The following is a 15,246-nucleotide window of genomic DNA, read 5'->3' as shown; positions in this document are numbered from 1 at the left end:
TAGCTTTTCTCAGAAGATCCAAAGATCTGGCGACGCCGGGCCTCCGTTCCTGAGTGGCAGCAATCCCAGTGGTGTGCGGTTGGGACAGGCAGGCTCTGTCCATCCACAACCCTTCCTGCCTCCAGTTGAGCACCTCCTGCCGACTTCAGTCATGGATCTTACCTGCCCAGGCCCTCGGGCCCTTGAACTTGAGACCTTTGATTTGAAGTACATTTTAAGCAGCGTCTCAGGAATCTGTGTATATTTTGCAAATGTGTCCAGCTTAAGTCCATTGTGATTTAGGTTTGCATAGGAATTAAGTACATACTGTAAGACTCCAAGGAATCTTGAAACAGTGTCTGTTAGGAAGAGAAGAGAAGCTGGAGGTGTTCAGCCTGGGGAAGGGAATGAGGAGGGTAATGAGAACTATCTCAACGGTCAGCGGCAGCCCACGGTATTCCTGGGCATATGACCAAACCCTTGGACCAAGGCAATGCAGAAACTGACTGCTACTGCATATAAGAACTTCCTAAAAATGGCAGTGTCCAGTGGAATAGACTCTCCTTGCAAATAGTGATTCACCCTCACCCCATCTTGAAGGAATTCAAACCATACAAGATATTTCATCTTTGGTTCATTTGATATTTGCTGAGTGACTGCTCAGTTACTTGGCTGGACTTCAGAGGTAAGTAAAATAGTACAAGGTCTCTGCCCTTGAGGGACCGACTTGAAAGCAAAGAAAAATGGTAATGCATTTTTAAAAATAAAAGCTATGGGAGTAACTGGCAAAGGCACAAAGAAGGGAGTGGTCAGTTCTACTTGGAAGTCTAGGGGGCTCCAGGAAGGCTTCCTGGAGGAGGTGACACTGGGATTGATTCTTGAAGGGTCAATTGATGTTTGCCAGATAAGCAAGGTGGGGGTAGGTATTGCAGGCAGAGTAGAGGCAGAGAGATGGGAACAGCATGTCATTTTTAATGACGTGCAAGGAATTTGGGAAGCTGGAGAAGGCCTGGAGAGTGATTATTCTTTTTTTAAAATTATTTGTTTATTGAAGTAAAATTGATCTACAATGTTGTGTTAGTTTCAGGTATACAGCACAGTGATTCAGTTATATATATATATTATTTTTTTCAGATTCTTTTCTGTTATAGTTTATTACAAGATATTGAATATAGTTCTCTGTGCTATATAGTAGGTCCTTGTTGGTTATCTATTTTACTTATAGTAGTGTGTATATGTTAATCCCAAACTCCTAATTTATCCCACCCCCTTCCTTTCCCCTTTGGTAACCCTAGGTTTATTCTCTATGTCTGTGGGTCTATTTCTGTTTTGTAAATAAGTTCATTTGTATCTTTTTTTTAAGATTCCACATATAAGTGATATCATATGTTTGTCTTTCTCTGTCTGGCTTACTTCACTTAGTATGATAATCTCTAGAGTTTATTTTGTTCTTTTTTTTATGGCTGAGTAGTATTCCAGTGTGTATAGATGCCACATCTTCTTTATCCATTCATCTGTCGATGGACATTTAGGTTGCTTCCATGTCTTGGCTATTATAAGTAGTGCTGCAGTGAACATTGGGGTGCATATATCTTTTTGAATTATGGTTTTCTCCAGATATATGTCCAGGAGTGGGGTTGCAGGACCATATGGTAGTTCTATTTTTAGTTTTTAAGGCCCCTCCATACTGTTCTCATAGTGGCTGCACCAATTTACCTTCCCACCAACAACATGGCAGGGCTCCTTACTAGCTCAGACTCCATCCTGACAAGTTTGAGCTTTACCTTGTAGGTGACAGGGACCTGTTGAAGGGTTTCAAGCAGGGGCTAGAGGCGTGATCAGATCTGGGTTTTTGAGGTCACTCTTGTCAGCAGTGGGAGACTGAGGGAGGTAAACTAGAGTGCTGTGGAGCTGGAAGCAAGGTGGGCACTGCATGGCCCAGGGAGGAGAGGATGGAGGCCTGAATGGGACAGAGTGATGTAGACGGAGCCAAAAGATATAAGGGGTTGGCTCTGAGGGACTTCATCACTGCCTGGATCCGGGAAAGGGAGGCCATGTGGAGTCAGGTGTCAGCATAGCCTCTGCAGCCAAGTGACCTGATTCTGATATTAACTTAGCACTTACTAGCTGTGTGATCTTGGGCAAGCCACTTCATTTCACTGAGCCTCAGTTTCCTCATCTGCAAAACGGGGATGACAATAGTCCCTCTCTTGTAGTGTTGGGTTAAGGAATTGACACTTAGAAGAGTATGGGCACTTAGTAAACTCTATGTAAATCAGCGTTTCTCAATCTTGGCACTACTGACATTTTGGATAATTCGTTGTTGTGAAGGATCTGTCCTGTGTATTGTAGGATGTTTAGCTGCATTTCTGCTCTCTACCCACTAGATACCAGCAGCACTCTGTCCCCTCCCATTAACCTCCACCCAAGGGTGACAACTAAAAATGTCTCCAGGGCTTCCCTGGTGGCACAGTGGTTGAGAGTCCGCCTGCCGATGCAGGGGACACGGGTTCGTGCCCCGGTCCGGGAAGATACCACATGCTGCGGAGTGGCTGGGCCCGTGAGCCATGGCCTCTGAGCCTGCGCGTCCGGAGCCTGTGCTCTGCAACGGGAGAGGCCACAACAGTGAGAGGCCCGCGTACCGCAAAAAAAAAAAAAAAAAAAAATTGCCTCCAGATATTGCCAAGTGTCACCAGGGAGGTCAAATCGCTCCCGGTGGAGAATCACTGCTGTGTAAGTGTTACACTATTACTACCAGGCAAGAGACAATTGCTGGGTTTTCGTGGGTCTTCTGGGAGGTGGTGGAACTGCCCCCTGAGACAGGTGAACGGAAGAGGGCGATGCATGTTGGAAAGTGTAGGCTAAACGGGCGAAGACCACATCACCCCAAAACTGGCTTTATGAGATTTCAGATATATTTAAATATAGTTTTACTGATTAGGAAAAGGAGTGAATCATTTTCACAAAACATTCTTTTTCAAGCAAATACTTTCAATAAAGAATGTTTTTGTGTTATTTTTACTGCTCAGAATTTTCTTTTAAAGAATGCAGAATGATTTTATTATCTGTGGAGGCCTAGAAAGGGAGCTAATTAACCCAGATCATGAGCCCCCAAACTTTGACACTTGATGGGCCGCAGTGCTGGGGAGTTGTCACACTGCAGCATAGACACGCGTCCACCTGCCTTCGGTCAGGCTTCCGGGGCCCATGCCCGGGGGGAGAGGGGGCACAAAGCCGGATTTGCCACTTTAGGGCCCACTGCTGGTGCCCAAGCAGCCGGTCAGGTCCTTCTGGTGCCAAGTCGGCTTAGATCAGTGCCAGGGAGCATACCCGGAGGGGCCCCTATCTCCCTGGGCATGCAGCCACCTGCATTCTGCCTCTCCCTGCCATTTCCTGGGGCCCAGAAGCAGGTGGGAAGGGAGGGTAGGCAGGGTAGGCAAATCCCCAGAACCAACCTCAGGCTCCCATTCTACCTTCACCCCCTATTTTTCTAGTTCACGTTGTCCCATCCATAGGGACTGGGGGCCTCCTGCAGGGGTAGGGCTTACACCCATTAAAATTCATCTCTACCTGGCACACTGCCCTTGCTTGGGGCCATCATAGTTAACTAGATAATCTCTGTGGCTAACCCTGGAGAGAGGTTTGTGTCAGACATTGTGCCCAGTTTCTAACAATCCTGAGAGAAGTGCAGAAAATTTGATTTTGTAAATTGAGGGACCAAAAAAAAATTACATTATTTACATATCTTTACTCTGGTCTCCTATAAAAAGAAGAGTAGTCAGACTGGTGTGACTATGTATCTATTCCTGGTTCCTCACATAACTTTTGATCCAAGTTTATCCTGCTGTGAGTGTCTAGCTGGCTTTGGAGTGCTTTGGACAACTCTAGTCACTAGGAACTATGTTTGCATCATGTTTTCTGCTGCTGGCCTGAGCTGTTTGGTCCTGTTGACCAGTAGACTTTACTAGAACATCCTCATCATGTTACATTCCTTGTATCTGAATAAGCTACAAGAACAGACTCAAGGATCAGATGTTGGCCGCTTAGAATTCTTGCTGTAGGAACCGAGTAGGTGCAGTAACAGAGATAAGGAATGAAACCGTGTGAGTAACTTAAGTCACTCATATCACAACCTTCCATTCATTCATTCACTAGACAAGTATTGACCAAGTGGCCCAGGATAGGACAAAGATGGGGGCCATGTTTTGAATGAGAGTGACTTAGGTTAAATGCAAAGAAAAACGTCAGCTCCCATAGCTCCCACAAAGGGAATTAATTGGTGGAATTATTTTTTTCCTGGCATTAAAAAATATATATATGACAGCATGAGACAATGGCCTGTAATTTCTGGTTCTTTGCGACAGACTCACCCCTTTCTTGGCAGCCTCTCCTCACATGTACAGCCAACTCTACTGCTAGGCTGCTGCACGTGTACGCTTCAGACGGCAGCCTTTTCCCCTGACACTGTGTGATTTTAGATGGATCATCTGCTCTCCCTCTGAGCCAACAACGTACTTCAGAGGAGCCATGAGAACGGTGCAGGGAGCGCAGAGTCGGAAGCTTACGACCAGTAGGAGTGTCCTCTGCATTCTGCCCAGTGAGTTCAGGAGTGGTCACCACCTTCTAGTTGTTCCCAAAAGATGGAGCTCTATTTTTCTACTGCAAAAGAGAATCCCCAAATATTTACACCCTCCCTCTTTAAGGACTGTAATTTAAAAAAAAATTTGTGGTAAAATGCACATAATTTAAAATTCTCCATCATCACCATTTTTAGGTGTACCCTTCAGGAGCATTAAGTACGTTCACATTGTTGCACAACAGATTCTAGAACTTTCTTATCTTGCAAAACTGAAACTCTGTACTCATTAAACCACAACTCCCCACCCTGCCCCCACCCCCAGTCCCTAGTGACCACCATTCTACTTTCTGTGTCTATGAACTTGACTCTTCTAGATACCTGATATGAGTGCAATCATACAGTATTTGTCTTTGCACAACTGGCTTATCTCACTTAGTGTAAGGTCTTCAAGGTTCATCCATGTTATAGCATCTGTCAGAATCTCCTTCCTCTTTAAGGTTGAATAATATTCCATTGTGTGTCTATACCACATTTCTAACTCTTCTTATTTTTGCCAACAATTGCAATGTTTATTTGGAGACTAAAACGCAGAGCATGGAAATGGTAGAAACACAATGGGGTTATTTAGTAACGCCAGGATCCTGTGTCCTTTAAGAGCTATGTTCACTGTTGTTCATTAAAGGACCTTTATCTTATTTTTTTTAATTCAAGAAAGCATCTTTATAGTTTTTTTAAAAATCCACGGAGAGAGAGAAAGAGGGAGAGGGAAGGAGGGAGGGGGCAAGGGGGAGGGAGGGAGAGAAGTTATATGTATAAAACCGGACAATGTGCACAGGACAGAAAAGTACAAGTAGTTTACTTTTGAGAGAGAAATGAGCCACTTCTTTGAGTCTCTGGAACCCAGTGGAGCTCATCAAATAAGAATGCAAATGAAGGCTGTGCTATGTTTTTTTAAATCAGTAAACTTGGTGAAGATCTTTCCTTTTCTGGGTAAATGATATTTTCTCCTTTCACATTTTTTTCCCTTTTCAAACTTCTTCCCTGGGTGCATTACACCTTTTGGAAGCTTGAAACTAAAAATAACTTTCCTGTTGTTGTCTCGTTCCCCTCATAAGGAGTAAGTCTGCCTTTCTTTTCCCAAATTCTCCATCAGAGGCAGCTCTGGTTCCTTCAGTAGGTGACTACCTTCTCATTTTCTGCTTTTTGCCTCTTTTAATGATGAGTGTGGGCTTCCCTGGTGGCGCAGTGGTTAAGAATCCGCCTGCCAATGCAGGGCACACGGGTTCGAGCCCTGGTCGGGGAAGATCCCACATGCGGCGGAGCAACTAAGCCTGTGCACCACAACTACTGAGCCTGCGTGCCACAACTACTGAAGCCTGTGAGCCTAGAGCCCGTGCTCCACAACAAAAGAAGCCACCACAATAAGAAGCTCGCACACCACAGCAAAGAGTAGCCACCGCTCGCCGCAACTAGAGAAAGCCCTCTCTCAGCAACGAAAACCCAATGCAGCCAAAAATTAAAAAAAAACAAAACAAACAAACAAAAACCAATGATGAGCGCACAAATGGTGACCTTGTGGTATTGATGGAAAAAGGAAAAAAGAGCAAAATAAACAACGCTGTGCTACTCGGGGAGATTAAGAGTTAATGGTGGTGGTGCCTTTGTTCCCTTAGCTTCTGGGGTAGGAAGAAAGAAAAACGGGAAAATGGCTCCTACTTCTATTTTGTTTGCTTGTTTTTCATTACTCTATTAATCTCCATAAATAAGGCATGTTTTTTAGTTATAGATCTACTAGAAAAAATGCATATGCTAAACCAGTTGGGTGAAATTAACAGTTTAATTAAATGGATTTTTAAATTGCCCGTTTTACAATACCACCAGTGACATCAGAGCTTTGATTTTGTGCCACATTTGGAATTCAAACTTTAAAGAATGTGCAAAACGAGTAGTTTTCCTTTAGAAGTATTATTATTTTGTTATTTTACTCACTAGTGCAGAAAGTTGTCTAGATTCTCTTGCAGAGAAAATACTGATTGGCAATGTCTGGGGGGAGTTAAGAATTTTCATAGGTAAAAGAAATAATGAAGGTTTTTCAACCTGCCTCCGTTTCAGTCTGCAAAGTGTTCTTGTGTGTTTGCTAAGGATTTGAACTTTGTAAAGGATCGCCCTCCTACCTGGGCGATCACAGTAATGATTGCTGGGATTCTGTGCCAGAGGTCAGCAGGGCAAGTGTTTCATTTGGACCTCCATTTGGCTTGGAGTCTCTTTTCTCCTCTGAGCGCCCAAAGCCCATGTCTGTGGGTACTCAGGCAAAACTCATCATATTAGATATTTTTTTTAAATGCCTATTTTATTTTATTTTTTGTGTGAAATGGCTCTTTTTTTAAAATCATTTTTTATTGGAGTATAGTTGCTTTACAATGTTGTGTTAGCTTCTACTGCACAGCAAAATGAATCTGGCAGAGCAGGTAAGGCTGGAATGAATCGTTAACAAACTGTTAATGTTGCTTTGCTCAGAGCGTGCACAGAGGGGTATCGGAGATGAGTATGTATTTAAAAGCAAATATATGAATAAGTAGGAGTAGGATTTACTTTGCAACTCTGTCTGAGTACTGCAGTACACACCAAATCTAGCAGAGAAGGTTCTTATCCTGCCTAATGGTGGGTAGGATGGAATTTTTTTCTCAGCTATGCAAAGGGAGAATCCAAAAGGAGATCCCCGGCCTCCTGGTGGAAAAGAGGGTGATCATTCAGACACATCCCAACAGATGAGCAGAGGGAAATGCTCGAGGATGTTCATTGCTGTGTTGCTGGTTATAGCAAAAGCAGTGGAAGCAACCCAAGTCTAAAAATAGAGAACCGGTTGGAAGAACGGCACTGCTATAGAATGCAATACTATTGAAACTTTAGGAAGAATGAGCTTCTGACTGCTGTGGACAGGTATTCGTGGTACGTGGTTAATTTAAAAAAGAAAGTTGACAAACAACAACGATTTACTGTCTAGCGTAGGGAACTATACTCAATATCTTGTAATAACCTATAAAGGAAAAGAATCTGAAAAAGAATATGTATATATGCGTCATTTTGCTCTACACCCGAAACTAACACAATATTGTAAACCAAATATAGTTTGATAAAAAATTACACTCATAAGCGGAAAAAAGTTGAGAGTCCAAACCTATAGGGGCTTTTTGGAAAGAAAATGTATATGTATATAGGCAGATAGAGGTGTAATGAATTATTGCCTATGCCAAGGAAAAGTCTGGAAGTATATACACCAATCTTTCAACAGTTTATCTTCACTATTAAAGAAGGTTTGGGAGAGAGAGGACTTCTGTTTTATACAAATCTATATTATTTGTTTTTTGTTTTTTTTTTGTTTTTTTTTTTACAACAAGCAGCTATTTCTTTAGGGCTTAAAAACAAAACAGAGGAGCAAACTCCATGTGTTTAGTTAAGGTGTTGTTTTTAGCACCTACCTCTTGGGATGGAGAGTAAGTAAAAGAGATCCAAGCTGCTGCCTCTCAGAAACCTGGAGAGGGCGGAGGTGTGGGGTTCCAGGAGCCAGGAGATGGGACTGCCTTAGCTCTGGGTGAGGGGGTAGGTGGGCTCCTTTTCCACAGCTCAGCAAGTGAAGGCATGTGCCCCCCTACCAGGGGCAGCCAGCCTGCCTGTGTGCCCAAAGGGATAGGCATTAGCTCATAATCGATGGTTTGGGTTTCACAATTTCATCCGTGGGTCCCACGGGCTTCTGTGTTGATGCCTCGGAAGAGGCATCAACCTCTGCTGAGGAATTGCCCTTAAATTCAATCTCAAATCCTCTCACTGAGAGTTTTCCCGCATTGGAAACTCATCTCTGTTCATTCCTTGATGAAGCGCTGATAGAGTGAGTCTCTTGTTGCCTCCTGGAAGTCGTTAGTAACATTTTAATTTGGGATGGAATGAAGAAAATCAAAGAAAAATGTTGAGTATAATTCTTAGGGGGGAGAAAATTTTAGTTTTAAATAAATTGACCACATCTTTGAAATGGAAATTGTACCTATGCGATCCTATATAGCTGTTTGTAACATAGACCTAGTAGACGCACAGAATAGAATTGTAAACGTTCATTGGCTGAATTAATAAAACGAGAGATGAATAATGTAGACGGACTTTAAAAGACTGTAACAGATTATAGGACCATATAACTTGCCCATTTGGACTTAAGAGTTTAACAGTTTATGGGAGAATTAGGTAAAAGGAAGTATCATAGTTTAAAGCAGTTGCGTAAAAGAGGTCTCTACCCGTCGTGGCAAGGTACCTATTAAGACAACTGGCTGCCGGTTAATCAGGAGGTAGGTGGAGCAGAGTGAGTAGGGATCTTGCTTTTGTGACCTACCAAGCTGGATTCTAAGCTTGGCTCAGCCGTTTGCCAGCTTTGGTAACTTCGGACAAGTTAGTCGACTTCTCCAGGCTTCAGTCTCCTCATCTGAAAAATGAGGACGCCAATGATAGTACTTACCTCTTAAAATATGTTTGGATTACATGACATAATTTGCATAAGACACTCAACCCAGTGTTTGGCATTTTATAGGCCCTCAATAAAAGTTGACTCATTCTTTTTATTGTACTTAGAAACCCACAAGGAAAACCGGAAGCAAAAGATGATAAGAAAGGTTCTTGTGCTCAACTTTTTACAGCAGCACCTAGGAACTATTTCTGAGATAAAACACACCCTCCTTCAGAGTCTTAGAGGGAAAAAAAAAATCTCTCTGGCAGTTACGGTGGTCCTGACTTGGTGGTGAGCTACACTGAGTAAATTACTCTCTTGACGCGCTCTCTCGGCTACAGAAGGCACATCCTTTCCTCCAGGATACTAGGCTGTCATTTAGTGCCAAAGGAAAAGCTGTTTACAGAATGACACCCGCAAGGGGTTTGATTTACCTCCCCAGAAGCTGGTATATATCAAGTCACTGCAGGACCAGCCATATTAATAACTCAGGTGATTTAGTTGGCTGTTCCCGCTTATTTTGTCGACCCCGTGGTAGTTAATTGTGTGTTCTGTGAATTGTGTTATTTATAGTGCTGAGGAACCAAAGTGAATCCGTATTAGAAATTGGTGGGCGGATATTCGAGAAGGCTGTAAAGAGACTTTCCATTGTTGATGGTCTTCACCAAATTAGCTCTGTCGTCCCCTTTCTGATGGATGCCAGCTGCTGTGGATACCATAAAGCATCCTACTACCTCGCAGTCTTTTATGAAACTGGATTAAATGTACCTCGGGATCAGCTGCAGGTAGAGTATTTCACAGGCTCCAGGAACATCAGTGACCTGCCTTATATTTACAGAGTAAGGCTCTCATGCCCCGGGTGGAACTGGGCATGTTCATTTTCCCTGGAGTCCTTTAAAAACTTTACACTCTGGGCTTCCCTGGTGGCGCAGTGGTTGAGAGTCCGCCTGCCGATGCAGGGGACACGGGTTCGTGCCCCGGTCCGGGAAGATCCCACATGCCGCGGAGTGGCTGGGCCCGTGAGCCATGGCCGCTGAGCCTGCGCGTCCGGAGCCTGTGCTCCACAACGGGAGAGGCCACAATCGTGAGAGGCCCGCGTACCGCAAAACAAACAAACAAAAAACTTTACACTCAAGAAAAACAGCCTAAGGCTGTGTTAAATACAGGATCTCCCGCCTTCAGTGAGTGAAAAAGGGCACTTTTATCCATTTCTAGACACAGCAGGGGATATGATTGGTATACTGTCTAAGGGATAGTTTGGGCAAGGCTTACCAGAATCCCAGTCATTCAAGAACAGGTGCCTCTTACCCGATTCTTGTAACTATCCTGGCTGTGGGTCCAGCATCCCGTACGACGTTTTAGCTGAGTGAAATCATCTGGACCTCTAAGCAAAGTATGGTCACATCCAGCCTCCTGTCATTAAAATAAATGTCATACTAGACGGTTTTGCGGTACCGAATCCAAATGTATTGTGCGACCTGCCTGACATTTGGAATCGCGTTCTTATAAGCGCTGCTAAACGGCCCCTGATCGCTTTTAGCGTTTTGCTTGTGCACAGGGGATTGTTCATCCCGGATTTGAAGAGACTCAGACTGTTCAGACCTTCCCACGTGGCTCTGTGTTCCTTTCACTTGACTTCTTTGTGTGTGCCTCTGGCTGTAGAAGCTCATGATTGATGGCATGCTTTCCCAAGTCCCTGAGGCAGTCCCCACCGAGGTGGAAGAGGGTAAGAAGATTCTAGCCCCGTTTCTGTCACCAAATAGCTGGTTGACCAAGGACATATGACTTCAACTTGCTGAGCCTCTCTTTCCTCAACTCTGAAATGAGATGGTTGGACCAGTCGATCTCTAAAGACCCTTCCCAACACTAGCGTTCTGAGAGTGTGAGGTTGGGACGTGGCCCACTGGTCAGATCATCTGACCGAAGGTGACATAGCTGAAGTGGACCAAGGTCCTTAGGACAGTTGTCAGATACACAAAGAGATGCTGTGAGATAAGTCAGGGGAGGACTCCCAATCTTTACTGAGAGAAGGACAAAGGAATTTTCAGCTGTTAGACATTGAGAAGGACAGATGGCCATTAGAAAGCTCTTGGGTCTTCTTTTCTAACGTTTTTTAAAAAGGCATGTTAGGGGCTTCCCTGGTGGCACAGTGGTTAAGAGTCCGCCTGCCGATGCAGTGGACACAGGTTCGTGCCCTGGTCCGGGGAGATCCCACATGCCGCGGAGCGGCTGGGCCCGTGAGCCATGGCCGCTGGGCCTGCGCGTCCGGAGCCTGTACTCCGCGATGGGAGAGACCACAACAGCGAGAGGGCCGTGTACTGCAAAAAAAAAAAAAAGAGGCATGTTAACTGGTTTCTGGAATGACTAGGCTCATATGTAGAGGTGAGGCCAGATGACCTTTCTATGTTGAGGATTTTATGACCCTTTTCTATAATCTTGTGAACACTGTCCATTTCTTCTTAACAGGGCATGTTGTATAGTTTGGTTGGAGGCCAGGGCAGTGAGAGGCTGTCTTCGATGAACCTTGGGTACAAACATTACCAGGGTATTGATCACTACCCCCTGGACTGGGAGTTGTCCTACGCCTACTACAGCAACATTGCCACCAAGACACCCCTTGACCAGCACACGCTACAAGGAGATCAGGTACGAGGCAGAAGTGGGTGGAAACGGTTATGGCCCTGCTTACTAGAGCTTCCTGAACAGTTTTATTAAGCGTCTGCACCTGTGGCTGGTTTATTCACTGGCCTGTAGAGTACAGGCATAATCCAATGGAGAGCAAAACTTTCTTGCATTCTCCAATTCATATTTCCTCAGTGTGTTCTCAGGCTGAATGCAAGGACCATCCTATATCTATGCGTGAAAATGTGAAAAGCTTTTCATGAGTGAGAGGACCGGTATGGGGAGGGTAGATAACAGCCCTGGACAGATTTTGATTTTGAAAAAAATGTATACCAGAAACATAGACATTTTGTCTTTGTTCCAAAACCACGTGAAAGTGGTGGGGTCTGGAGATGCTAGTCAAATTAAGCAAGGGCAGTAAGCCAAGGGCTCCTCAATACGTCACAAGCAAGCAAGGTCTACATAACGAAGAAGCTCCATCCCTAGCTGTGTTCCCGCTGCCGGACACCTTGAGAAGCGTCTGCCCATCACATGAGCCTCAGTGCTCACAGGTGATGGACAGCAGGCGATGTTTGAAGATCCTGCCCCATCCTGGATTAAGGACTGGTTGAAGGGCACTAACTCCAGCCCCTAATTTTGCAGGTTCCCACGTCTTATTGACTCATTAGGCAAAGAAATCAGTGGTTCACATCTGCCCAAAAAACAACATGCTACATTGGACCAACTGATGGTTTGTTTGGGGGATCATGAATAAAAGGGTGTATAAAGGTGATAGTGTAAGAATAAAAAGAAAGCTGCCTTTAGATGACGTAGATTTGCATCCAGCAGGAGTAGATTATGACGTGATTGGCTTCTTGGCATGTATTTTTCTGTATCTCTTTCTTCAGAATGGTTTTAAGATGTTTTGATGGTCACAGCAGTTGAGGTAGTTGAGTGCAAGTAGTCTGTACCAGGAGGTGGCAATTTTTTTCTGCAAAAGACCAGATAGTAAATATCTTAGGCTCTGCTTTTACAGTCACTATTGCAACCACTCAACTCTGCCGAAGACAATATATAAACCGATGGGGTGCCTGGGTTTGTGCCGCCATAGACAGGAGGTTACTGCATGGTCAGATTTGGCCCTGGTTTAGGCCATAAACCCTTAATTTTCTCCCTTATGCTTGGTGAGTCTGGATGGATAGCAGGATTGTGGAATTTTAGGCAGAGCAGCTAACTGGGAACCAGACCGTTCACTCTTCCCTGTGCTGCTCCTGTATTGCAGTCAGAAACCCCCAGTGGAGGAAACTTGTGCTTTGATCATTGGAAATGAATGGTTTCTGGAAAAGAAATCTACAGTGGCCACTGTACAGTTATGAAATAAACGACTCAAAGATACATGTTGTCAGTGAACATTAAACATGAATCAAGCTATAAAATGCCCAAAGGCTGTCTGTATAGACATTCTAATTCTTTTAGAAAATAATGATTTCTTCTGAATAAACTTACACACTCTTATCATTGTCATCTGTATTCTCTCAGCATATATAGGCTGTGTGCAAAATCTGACCTCAGTTTGACAGGAATTTATTTATTAATTGATAAAGGTTTTTTTTTTTAAAGAATTCTTCTGAAAACACATTCGAACAAAATCAAGCCACAAAATAATATTGCCATTGTTCTGCTAAGCCTGAATGTGTTAATAAAGCCCTGTATGTATATATTATACTTTTAGGAATTCTAATTCAGCATAATTTAGCAAGGGGAGATGGTATGTTGCTAACAAGCTCCTTTTCTTTTGAAGATTTGGCCCATGAAGTGTTATGATTATGAAAGAAAATGTTTAATTGGTCAGAACCAGAGAAGATGAATAGAGAAGATCCATCCTGCAGCTGGAGAGTCGTGTGATTAAGAATCATAGATAGGAATTATACAGTTAGAAGAGTTGTATCATAGCTCATTTTCTTAAGAATGTGTAATTAATGGTTTCTTGAGAATTTAAGCAGGTGTCATACATTGATTGAAATGTCCTTTTGTTGAGAGATCTATTAATTCTCCAGCAGCACATAACAAATGAGGAGATGTGGAAAGCCAGACCCCTAATTAACAAACCAAGGATCCGTCAGTAACTTCTTTCTTGATTCTTGTTTCATTTTCTCTTTTATGTAACTCGTGGTTCCCATCAACTTTATCTTCTTTATTCATAATCTTGCTTCATGTCACTTCTTTATGATCTAGGGGGACTCTGCTTCAGGTTCAAGAGAAAGAAGATGATAGGGGGTTTTTTTTGATTTTTGTTTTGTTTTTGTGGCTTAATCACAAGTGGATTCCTTTCATTCTCTTCGCATCTCAGAGTTGGCTCTTCTGAAAGGTTTGGTCCTCAGCCTTCTCTGTCTACACCTTCTAGAGGGCAGGGGGTCTCATCAACATCCCTGGTTTCAACTGCCCTCCACATACGGATGACATGCACATCTTATTCTCAGGCTGAGGTCTTTCTTAAAACCCCCATCTGCAATCGTAACATACCACAAAGGGAACACACCACCTCCTCCTCTCTATTCCCCACAGACACCGCAACCAATGGCACCGTTGTCCATGCCAGCAACGGGGGAGTCACCTTTGATCTGCCCATCATCCTACCAGCTCTAATCCCCAACAGTGTTACATACAGCTCTCCATCATTTCTCCCCTGAGTGACTCTGACAGCCTCCTGTTCTACTCCGAGTTATGGAATGAATTGACCCCTACATTCATATGTTGAAGCCCTCACCCCCAGTACCTCAGAATGGGACACTGCTTTTGGAGCTAGGACCTTTGAAGAGAGGATTAAGATAAATGCGGTCATTAGTGGCCCTACTCCAGTATGACTGGTGTTCTTACAAGAAGAGGAGATTGGGACGTAGATGAAACAGGGAGACAGCCATGTGAGAACACAAGCTAAGGAGAGGGGCCTCAGAAGAAACTAAACCTGCAAGCATCTTGATCTTGGATTCCCAGCCTCCAGAAGTGTGAGAAAATTAACTTCTGTGGTTTAAGCCCCGCAGTCCGTGGCGTTTTGTTACGGCAGAGTCCTGGCAAATGAATTCACCTCCTAACTGGCCTTTCTGTTGTCAGTCTTGTCCCTTCCCATTTTCTTCCCACGGAGGCCAAAGAAGGCCTCCAGTGGAGGTTCTCAACCTGACTGCACATCAGAATCACGTGGGCACTCAGAAAATACCTCTGCACGGGCTCCACCCACAGTCTTATTGAAGTGACAGAGGGAGGGTCCAGGCATATAATAGGCGTATATATGTCTATGTGCATGTGTATATTTAAATAGCTCCTCAGATGGGCATAACGTGCAGTCAGCGTTGAGAAGTACTGACCCGGAAGCACTAAGTCCAGCTCATCACTTGGCATGGGAGATGTTCCTTGATCTGGTTTCTCTCTGCTTCCCCAACCTCAGCTCTCAGCGATTCCACGTTTGGCCTGCCCACCCTGGCAATGCCAAGCTTTTGGTCACACCACGCTGTCCACAATTCCTGGCCCTGCGCAATCTCCTCTGTCTGGTTTGCTTTCTCCACTCCCACCCCCCTTTTCCTGCCTCCTGACCACCCCCCCC

The 15,246-nt window shown here is 44.2% G+C and overlaps 1 protein-coding gene across 1 annotated transcript in view; it reads left to right on the top strand.

The window, feature by feature from the left end:
- The window catches only part of SEL1L3 (SEL1L family member 3), an 85,092-nt gene that overhangs the window by 27,384 nt on the left and 42,462 nt on the right, over positions 1-15,246 (top strand). The window contains exons 9-10 of the mRNA XM_024745548.1: positions 9,621-9,832; positions 11,514-11,693. Of these exons, the coding sequence (XP_024601316.1) occupies positions 9,621-9,832; positions 11,514-11,693 (392 nt within the window). The remainder of the gene's footprint in view (positions 1-9,620; positions 9,833-11,513; positions 11,694-15,246) is intronic.

Source organism: Neophocaena asiaeorientalis, unplaced genomic scaffold (assembly GCF_003031525.2).
Source record: "Neophocaena asiaeorientalis asiaeorientalis breed wild unplaced genomic scaffold, Neophocaena_asiaeorientalis_V1.1 scaffold397, whole genome shotgun sequence".
NCBI classification, from domain to species: Eukaryota; Metazoa; Chordata; class Mammalia; order Artiodactyla; family Phocoenidae; genus Neophocaena; species Neophocaena asiaeorientalis.
The sequence above is the reverse complement of the archived record's forward strand: the minus strand, read 5'-3'. Positions and strand labels throughout refer to the sequence as shown.